General features: G+C 51.3%; 2 protein-coding genes across 2 annotated transcripts; both read right to left on the bottom strand.

The window, feature by feature from the left end:
* Positions 1 to 885: 885 nt before the first annotated feature.
* RPP25L (ribonuclease P/MRP subunit p25 like) lies at positions 886 to 2,635 on the bottom strand. Its single transcript, XM_037151615.2, has 2 exons — positions 2,543 to 2,635; positions 886 to 1,701 (listed from the first exon to the last, which is right to left on the bottom strand). Exon 2 carries the CDS (start codon positions 1,662 to 1,664, stop codon positions 1,173 to 1,175), a length of 492 nt encoding a protein of 163 aa, XP_037007510.1. The 5' UTR covers positions 1,665 to 1,701; positions 2,543 to 2,635; the 3' UTR covers positions 886 to 1,172.
* Positions 2,636 to 3,673: 1,038 nt separating this feature from the next.
* DCTN3 (dynactin subunit 3) lies at positions 3,674 to 9,644 on the bottom strand. Its single transcript, XM_037151648.2, has 7 exons — positions 9,527 to 9,644; positions 8,230 to 8,314; positions 7,443 to 7,529; positions 5,835 to 5,918; positions 4,831 to 4,889; positions 4,177 to 4,236; positions 3,674 to 3,987 (listed from the first exon to the last, which is right to left on the bottom strand). The coding sequence occupies exons 1-7, from the start codon at positions 9,620 to 9,622 to the stop codon at positions 3,898 to 3,900; spliced, it is 561 nt and encodes a 186-aa protein (XP_037007543.2). The 5' UTR covers positions 9,623 to 9,644; the 3' UTR covers positions 3,674 to 3,897.
* Between the last annotated feature and the right edge of the window lie 589 nt (positions 9,645 to 10,233).

Below are 10,233 nucleotides of genomic sequence, written 5' to 3'. Positions count from 1 at the left end.
AACTTTTCAGTCTACCACTGCCTACAGTCCTGCTCTGATACCTGCAGCTCCCTAGCTATCATTGCAATCTTTACCTCTCTCCTTATGAGCCTGACCTGACTGTGACAAACCGAAGAGACGAAGGCCATGGTGAGACAGAAGAGCACCAAGAGGTAAAAAGGCAAGGATGAGACCTGGATGAGAGAGATGGGATTGAGGTGTTTTCTTTTTTTTAAAGATTTCACTTATTTTGGGAGGGAAACATGATGTGTTATGTGAAACATTGATATGCCCCAACCAGATATGTGCCCCAATCAGGAATAGAGACCTTTAGGTTTCCAGGCCAACCCACTGAGCCACACCAGCTAGGGCTGAGATATGTTTTTAAGATAAGAAAAAGCATGTTCGTAAGCTGAAGTCATTAATAATTAGGCAATTAATATGTACATAGCACTACATGCCCAGGTAGTATCTAAGAGTTATATGTCTGCATTTCTACCTTCAATCCTCATTAAAAACTCTGAGGTAAGCACTATATCCTGTTTTATGGATGAGATCACTAAGGCACAAAGCAGTGACTTGCTAATAAGCTAGAGGCAGAACCAAGATTCAAATCCAGACAGTCTGGTGTCTGAGACTATAATCATAAACACTGTATCTGCCAAAGACAGGAAAATGACTGACCTGGCAGAGTCCCTAAACCAGCCCAAAGCACATGGTAGACCACCCAAAGGTCTAGATATAGTCAGGTTACGGCTTGAGGCTTATTAATGATTCTAGATCCTCCCAGCACAAGCCTGAGCCTACTATTCCTGTCTCCAGCCTGTGGGTTCCTGGAGGACAAGGAGGACAGACTCCTACCCTCTTAGTCCCACCTCCACACAAGACCAAGCAGAGAGAGGCTCATCAGATAAACCAGCAGAACTTTTATTTCCTAACCCACTCCCTGGACCTCTGTCAGAAGGCAGATCAGAGGCACTGCAGATAGAAGGCAGAGTAAGCCCTTCTTAAGCAATCCAGAACACAGGCTGAGACCCCTTTCAATATGCCAGAGGGAAGGGGAATCAGAACAAGAAGGCCTACTTCTGTGGATTCAAGTCTTGTTGGGGATGTTGCGCAGTAACAGAGGCTTCCCAGAGAAGGCACAGCCATTCAGATATTCAGGCCTGGATAGCAGCTTGCTCAGCAGATCCTCAGGACCGGGTATCTCGTGCCCTTCTTCGGGGTCGGGGGCCACAGCTAGAGCCAGGTGTGGGGCCCAGGCCAGGGGGTGCCCCTGGAGGCTGGTAGCCACACTCATTGGGGTCCAGGGGGTCCCGGCTGAGCAGCACCCACACTGCAGGCACATGTCTGCGCACTGTGAGGGGATCTAGGCCTGTGTCCGGTGAGGTTGGTACCCAGCTGTCCTCAGTCTGTAGGAAGCGCAGCTTGGTAAGCTGGTGCAGGCCTGGTACCCGCCGTTTGACAATCTCAGCACAGCTGACAGCCTTCCCTGCAGCCCGGCCAGAACCTGAGAACACCACATGTCTTGCGCTGCCACCCTCCAGGCGACCCAACGCCAGCCCCAGCAAGTTGCGGATTTTGCTGCCATCTCGGACCCGCATCTCCAGGGTATCAGGAGGTAGCTGGGGCATTGGGGAAGGTGCTGGGAGTTCCACAGAGCCAGCTTTCCGGTAGTGCTCCATCCTGCTAGCTGTTGGTTCCAGGAATCTTGCTGCCCCACTGCAGGGAAATGTCAGAAGAATGCTCAGCAACCTGCCCTAGGCCATCCTGCCACTCTGGCTCTCCAGGACAAAGCCCTGCTCCTCAGGCCAGATTTACCGAGAACAAGACCATAACCCGTCACTCCCAGCTTCTGCCTGGGGTTATGCCTGCCTCACTTTGGGAAGGTCTGTACCCATAAACCCCCATTACCTCGGACAGGGCCATAACCTTCCCTCCACCCAAGACGGAGACAGAGCCAAATTCTGCAAACCCTGGGCCCTTTAAGATAGGCCCAAAACCCCTCGCAGGGGGGGAATCCTAAATTCCCTAGGATTGGCACCAAGCCACCCTCATCTTGGGGACAGGGCCCTCCTCCCTCCAGACTCCCTGAGAACAAGACTGAGGGGTGCTCACTCCAGGCTTACCAATGACAGGGACAAGGCTCCCTCACCTCGTGCTTCCACAGGACAGGGCTAAGCCTCTACGCCCTAAGCTCCCCAATGCATGAGACCAGAGCCCTCATCTAAATGCTCCTCAAACAGAGCTGACCCCTCCCTCGCTCCGAAATCCCCAAAACAGGGTCGGGCACCCCCCACTCTGAGAGAGTCCCAGGATCATGCCCCACAACCCAGGTCACTTGAGAAACTCAGAGCACAGGCTTGATGCGGAGGGTTGCTTGGGCTACTCCTGACCTCGGGCCCGCCGGCCTCAGCCACCTCCACAGCCCGCGGCCCCTCCCCCAGTGCCCCTCCCTGCACGGCCAAGGAGTTGTCCTTTCCTGCCCTCCCGCCCTCCTACTCCCACACCCCACACACACACACCAGGCGCCCCACAACTCCACTAAGGCTCCAACTCTCACCTCCACGTGTGCGATAGCCTCAAGCTCCTGCCGGAGCCAAAATGGCGCGCAAGACTGGAGCGCGCCGGGATTCAGCGCGTACGCCGGGTGGGAGGGGCGGGCACGGGGGCGGGGCCTGGGGGCGGGACCTGGGGCGGGCACAGGGGCGGGGCCTGGGGGCGGGAGCCGCAGGGCTTCCGCGGAAGAACTGAGACTAGGAAGAGAAACACACTCTCGGTCTGTGCTGTGCCTCCCTCCGGGAGGGGCACTCTTATTGGGGTGGAGAGAATCCTGTGGAGGAGAGGAGCGGCCATCTGAGGAGTCCCACATCCGAAGGATGGGAAGGATTTGGCTCTTAGAAGGTGGCAGTGATGGCATTACCAGTTGAGCGCACTGCGATAGCAAAGGTGAAGCTGCGGGTTTCACTTTGGACAAGGACAAGAGGTTGCATTTGGAGTTGGCTGCTGCTGCGCGGGCAAGGACCTTGGTCACCGAGTTCTGAACTTTGACCTCATTCAGTAGGCACTAGTGGGCCAAGGGGGGGTTTCATCAGGGGTCAGTCAAAATAGTTTATATGCACGGCTCACTCTGGCTGCAGTGAAGCAGGGGGTGGGATGGGGAAATCGGGCCACAATCTCTGGTGACTCCTAGCCGCTGCTACACCTCCTAGGCAGAGGTGTAGCCACAGAGACCCATTAGGTGCCCAGCGTATAATAGGCACTCAAATATTTGTTGAATGATTTGTTGAAAGAATGAACCAGAGAAATGGCAGTGGGAATGGAGAAATGTAGATTAACTTGGGAGATATTATAAGGTAGGTGAGGTAAGGAGCTGGTGACTGTTTGGACAGAGGAGAGAAGAGTCTAGGATGACAACCAATTTCAGGCTTAATTCACAGAATTTTAGATGCCTGTGAGACCGTGGGGGTTGGGTGATGGGGCCAGAAATTGAAAGGGAGTCTGGAGACCCGGCACTCCCTGAGACCACAAGGGGGCAGCAAATATTTAGTGGAATGAGGTGGCAATCTGAAGTCCGCTCTTATCAGGCTTCCTCCTTCTGATTCCCCAAGGAGTCCCCCCACCTCGCTCCACCCTCACTCCACCTCTATCCTCACCTCCCTCCCCATCCTAGACCAAGAAGCAGGCACACTCCTTCAGTGATCTCTATAGTTTATTGTCACTGAAGTAGGACACTGATGAGTGCAAAGGGGAAATCTCATATAGCCAGACCTGTGACCTCAGGGCCCCCCCTGAGTGCGGACAGGTAAGCTGTGCATCCAATAAATACAGATCTGCCTCTGCCCTGCTACAAGGGCAGGTTGGCACAGGGCCCCAGAGCCTGGATGCTCTGGCTCACCCTGGGATGAGAAGCAGCCATCACTCCTCTGCTGGTTTCACTTGCTTGGCGGCTTCCAGCTGACAAAGTAGCTCATCCCACTGTACAAACTGCTTGGAGAGAAGCAATGTCTAGTTGCAGGTCAAGGTGAAAACAGGAGTCTGAGTGAGGTAGTGCAAACATTTTACATCTGCCAAAAGGGTGGGGGAACAAGGAAACGGGCTGGTTGGGATGGGATGAGACTGCAGAACTAAAGATAAAACAAAAACACAGGGTTTCAGACAGCATTCCTCAGGGGCCTGGCTGAGCAGAAAGGATACAGTTTTGTTGTATTCCTCCAGGAGGGCCTTGGACTCCTCAGTGATCTCCACACACTGGTCCTATGGGGTGTAAAAGAAGTCAGACAAAGCCCCCACTTGCCACTAACCTTCCTGCCTCATCAGGGCCCTCACCCCGCACAAAGCCTAGTTAAGGTGATGTTAACCCCAGCGCTAAAAGAAACAAATTTCTGAAAGGGTACTTTGAGGCTCCAAGATGGGCACACTAACAGCAGTCTTAACACTGATAGAAGGAGTAGTGGACCACACGTTTAAGGAAACATTACTGCTAATATGTCTCCTCCCTGTCACTATTTCTGAACCCTTTTTGAATTTACAGTAGATCTTGGGAATAGTAAAAAAAAATCAAAACAGCTCCTCCACCCACAATCAAGGACACACTATTCCCAGGAATTCTTGGATACCTCCGAACATCACCCTTTGGTGTCTCAGAGTAGCCCTACTCTGGGAGGCAGGAGATCTGGTTGTGGCTCTAGGTAAGTCCCTTCCCTCTCTAAGGCAGATGGAAGATAAAGCATAAACCCCCAAGTTTCCCCTGGAGCTGATATCAGAGGAGCCTGAGGCTATTCCCCAAGCAGCAGGGGTGGGGGCTAGGAGCCTCACCACCTCCACTTCCAGTCCTCTCCCCTCCCATACCTGCTGCTGGATGTGGACCTGGGCCAAGCGCTGCAGGCAGGCAGCATGCTCAGGAACGGCTGCAAAACACAACGCACACTGCCCGATGATGCTTGTGCCCTCCCCCGGGACTGCTCAATAGTCTATTAGGTCTTTGGCAGGATTAGAGTATTGAGTGGAGAAACTAAACAAACGCCAGGCTTCATTGACCGCTGCAGCTAGAGGTGGTGGTAGGGCTCCCTGCTCACCCCAGTCTTCCTCTAGGACCCAAAAAGGAGGGGAAGATACAGGCCCCTAGAAGACAAAAACTTGGGGTCCCCAAGGTTTGACCCATACCCCTACTCCAGTACTGTAAGTAGGAAAAGGTAAAAAGAGCTTTGCCTATCACAGGATCTGTCCCTTTGTACTTGGCCCAGTGGGACCAGGTCTGTCTCCTAGGGAACAGGGAGCCTGCAGGTAGGCTGAGGATAAATCCCAGGACCCTAAGCTGGCCACCTGCAATCCAACACCTGCTAGGCCCAAAGCTTAAGGCTGTCAGATGCTTAGCAGGTAGCTGATTGGGAGTAGGGAGGGGGAGCTTGGAAAAATACCTCCAGAGACAGACAAGATGGATATCTGAATTCAATTCAAGTCACTGTCTGCTTGTCAAAACCCAAGCATAGAGACTGCTCTTAGCAGCGTGGCAGGTAGAATTCACATATACTCACATACCTGGCAAAGACTCTTATGGTAAGATCTGGGCTCTGCAGCACCCTGAGGACAGTTGCTGAGAGGTGGGGTAAAAGGCAGAAGGAATCTCCAGAGGTGGGGCTGTTGGGATTATACTACTATCCTTAGGCCCAAATTATCTGGGGTTCTGAAACTAAGCTCTCTGCCCTGGCAATTTTAGTCCCAATGCAGGGGGCAGGTACCCCCTAGGGTAGAGGTAAAGACAAGGAGCAGAACTAGCAAGAGCCCAGGGAACCTGAGGTACAAGGAAGTCCTTCCCATCCACCCACCTCTCAGGCAGAGTAGTGGAGAGGTACCTTTGATATGAGCACTGTCCAGCAAGGGCACCAAAGCCTCCACCTGCTCCAGGAGTGCAATCTGGGAGAGGATAAACTGCTCCTCTGAAGTATAAACAGACAGGGTGGTTTCAGTGAGGGGAGCCTAGGCACTGCTACTCCAATGCAAGAGGCTGAGAACATGGTAGGGGAGATGGCTGCGTCCTGGAACTTGGGGCAGCTATTCTGCCCACTGGCCCCTTCTCTAAGGGCGCATTCCCCCTATTCTGCACCCTACCTCTTCTGAATGCCTCTGGCCAGACCCATCTTGAGCCTAAGGAGCCTCTAAGTTTCTCCAAATCCCACCTTCCTCCAAATTTTAACTCTAAGGCCTCTTCCTCTAGCCTCCTAGCTACAAATTCAATGAGCATCTCCTGGGCCACAGGAGACAAATAAATTCAGACTTAGGTTCCCACAACCAAGGGCTCCTGGGAACAGAAGAAGGTCTGAACGAAGAGACAAGGCAGACTGCCAGGAAGGTTCTACTCAGCAGCTCTGGAGAACTGGGACAGTAAGGAAAGAGTCCAATAAGGAGAGTGTGGCCCTGCACAGGGGATTTCAATGGTTGCAAAGAAAGGGAAGAGAACTAAAGAAGGGAGGACTGTTATGTCAGGTGTTTGGAGGCAAGAATACTTGTTAATTAGTAGAGGAAAAAGAATTCAATTTGCCAAACTGGAGCAGGGAGAGCACAGGAAACTGAGCTGTGTGGGACGGTACATTCGGCAGACTGTAGAAGGCTTTGTATGGCAGGCTAAGGATTTAGAACTTTATCCTAGCAAGAAGAGAGAGAGACACACACACTGAGGTTCCAAAGTAGACAAAGTGGCATGTTGAAAATGTGTTTTGGAGAGATGACACTGGACCACATGCAAGATGAGTAAGACCAGGGTCAAGAAGAGGACTTAGGAGACTGCAACAGTTCATGTGCGAGGGGATGGACACTGAGGCAGTAGCTACAGGGAGGAATGGAGAGGCTGGACTCGAGTCAGTCCTGGAGAAGATCTGAACTTGATGCTTGAGCCATAGCAATGGCTCAGGGACAGTCTGGTTCACCAGGGTATACCTCATACCTAGGATAGTCAGATTACAGTAAATGATCATTAAACATCTTTTCAATGCATGGACAAACACAGGTGCTTGGCAAACCCTACCTCATGGAGTAGTTGACTAATGAGCAGACATCAACTAGACCTGTGAAATCCCAGAGCTTTCTCACATGGAAAAAAGATGTTGAAACTCACGCCAATGTTCTCCTCTCCTAAATACTGTCTGCTCCCACCCTTTCCTAGAAACTCCTCAGTCTAGTGAGCAGAAGTGAAGAAGGTTCTAAAGGAAAATCCTACAGGCAGGCCATTTATACAACATTGGAACATCTTCCACTGTGGCTAGCACCATGGACTACAGCTGGCTCGGAATCATACCACAACCAATGCCTACTAGAGAACCATGGGATGACCTCTGGCCTCAGCCCAGATGAAAGCCGGAATTCCAGACATCAGTTTTCAGGACTTTATCCATTAGGACTGGCAGGAAGGCCATCTCTATGCCAAAATTCCCCCACAATCCATATCCCCAGATGCATGTGCACACCTGCTAAGATGAACTGCAGCTTAGAGGCATCAGGTATGGCAATGCGGTCAATGTACTCAGGATCCAGGTATTTGATCAGGTCTTCAACTAGAAAAGTAGGAAGATGGAAAATGGAATAGGGGTGAATAACAGGGATCTGTTTTATGAAAAATATTGGGGGAATGGTCCACCTTGGGGAGAGCCTTGAGTGAGGAGCTGACAGCCACAGTGTCTATTAGCAGGCCTTTACCAGGACCCCTTTCCCCACTTCCCTGTCTCTCCCCTCTGTTCACCTGCTGGTTGACCTCAAACTTTAGAGCTGGAAGCATACTTGCCTCCACCACCCTGGGGCCCTCAGTATCCCCACTGATCTATGTTCACCAAGGGTGGAAGGCCCCGTGCCCCTCGGTGCCACCAAGAAAATCCAGAGCTTTATCTGATTTCTAGTTACTAAGCAGGTTGCTAGCTCTGATCCAATAAAAAAGGCATGGCTGAGCCAAGGCCAGGGCTCTCAGTGCCTAACTAAATTCCTGCCTCCGAGCCCTGCCTGTGGAAATCCCATACCCCTTCTCCCTCCTTCACCAAAGGGATCTTTCAGACAGAGCTCTTATCCCATAACTTAGGTCACTCTCATGGGCTTGAAGTCTAACCACAGAATAGAACACACACCCCAATTCACCATTTCAGCAGGGAAGTATCTTCACATTCTACATCCCCAAAGGGCAACTCCAGTGACCCGGTGGGTGAAGGTCTCAGGAAGCACAGGCATTGAAAAGAAGACAGGCAGGCACCCCATACAAACACTTACTCTTTTTGTAGAGAATCTTTACCCTCTCTCTCTTGCTGGCGATGTTCCCCAAAGCTAACTGCACCTTGAGCAGGCCATCAGCCACCTGCAAGGGGAGTAAACGTTATTTCCAAGATTCACCACTTGCTTCAAGGATTTTAGGGGGTAAAGAATCCTCATTTCCTCTGGTTCCCAAACCCTTTTGCCCCAGAAATCTAGGTTGGTCGCTTTCTCTTATATTAAAGGAGATGTAACCCCACCTTCTGTGAATCCTCAGTGGAAAGAGGGAGATAATCATGTCCTCCTTGGGGAGTCTCAAGTCTGGGGAAGGTAATGAACTATTTTAGAGTTTATGGGGCTCTACCATATACTATACATTTCCTGGTTCCTACCTCTCTGACTGAACCTACCTAGGCTTTAAGGAGAGAGGATGAAGAATTACAACATCAAAGGGTTAAATAGATGGAGAAGCAATGGAAGTGAATGATCTCACCCAGGTTTTAGGATAGAGGGTGAGAAATGCCAAAATTCAAGGGTCAAAAATCAGCCACCAGAGAGGCAGGAGGAAAACCAGAAGGTTAGTGTCACATATGTCAAAGGGAGAGAATGCTTTAAGAAGTCAGTTTCAAATGGGGCACAAACTGCTGGTGACAACCAATTCCACAAACGTGTATGTGTACAAACAGACATCATTACCTCCGATGCACTTAATTCCAAGGCATTCCTGACACTCCGCCTTCGGTGAAAGGTCTTCCCATAGCAAAAATGGCAACTGATCACCGGAGTTGTCAAAATTCAGTAACTAGTGTGAAGGAGTGCTGGTCCATATTAGAACATCCAGTATCCTGATCTTGGGCCTCTCAGACCTTACCTCTCATTGCCCAGGGACTTCTTTAAGCACCCCTGCTCTGCCTCCTCTAAGTCCCACGGACCTCTTTCTGCACAATTCATTTAGCAGCTAATTACATAGGGCTCCGTGGCAGCCCTCCATTGTGAACTTCAGCTTTTACTGGAACTCTCACTAGTCAGCTTCCCAGGGTCTCCTCTGGGGAAGTCTCCCCAACTGGCCGGAAAGGATAGCGGCTGAGTCTTAGTCACAGTTCACACTGAGCTCATTTCAAGCGGGCTATATCACATGCAGTTCTTTACATGGCTATGGATCCCGAGTCCAATGTGCTCCGAAGGTCTCGGACCATTGTTATTTCAAAGGCCGGACTGCGGGTGCTGGGAATGGAAAGTCATCCACCCCGAGGCTCACGCCGGTAGACCGCCCTTGCTCTGCCCCAGAAAGAGACCACTGGACCCCACGTTCGCTCACCTTCCGCGAGCCGCGCGACCCGCCCGGTCCGTACACCCAGCGTTCCAGCTCCTCCACCCGGGCCTGTAGCCGCTGCACGTCGGTCACAGCCGCCATAGCTACCGCCCCGCCTCAGTTGGGGAATAGCCAGGGGCGGGACGTCCGTCCAAATAAAGAAGTATGGCCAATCCGAGTGCACGGGCGCCCCGCAATACAGGAAGTGACACCACGACTGAAGCCATTAGTGCCGGAAGCGACCAGCTGAGCCCAGGAGAGGAGTCCAAAGCTGTCTGGTTACCTAGGCAACGGCTCTCAGGCTCTACCCTATCCCAGCTCCTGCTCGTCAAGTCAACCTTTGCGTTTCTTCTTCTAATTTTAGGATACCAAAGAGGTTTCCCCACTTCATTCCCCAAAGCTGTGCATATAAATACACCCATTAATCCAAGATCGGTCCATTCCCATAGATCAATAGGAGTCCCTGTGAAATACCATAATCTTTCATAGTCTAATAAGGTTCACGCGATTAAGTGTCTTATCGAGGAAATCTCACTACTATAGTGGCAGAATCAGAATTTGAACTCGGGCAGTCTGATTCATGAAACCAAACTCTTCTACTCCCACGGACCTTTGCTATTCTGTCTTCCCTATAAGAACTGCTTAATGCAGCCTGTGTATGCTACCACTCTTTCCCACTCCCAGATCCAAACAAGTAAAAGAGGCACTGGAGA

Source organism: Artibeus jamaicensis, unplaced genomic scaffold (genome assembly GCF_021234435.1).
Source record: "Artibeus jamaicensis isolate MK-2021 breed Jamaican fruit bat unplaced genomic scaffold, CSHL_Jam_final scaffold_1964, whole genome shotgun sequence".
Lineage (NCBI taxonomy): Eukaryota > Metazoa > Chordata > Mammalia > Chiroptera > Phyllostomidae > Artibeus > Artibeus jamaicensis.
Note: the sequence above shows the minus strand (reverse complement) of the source record. Positions and strands in the feature narration are given on the sequence as shown.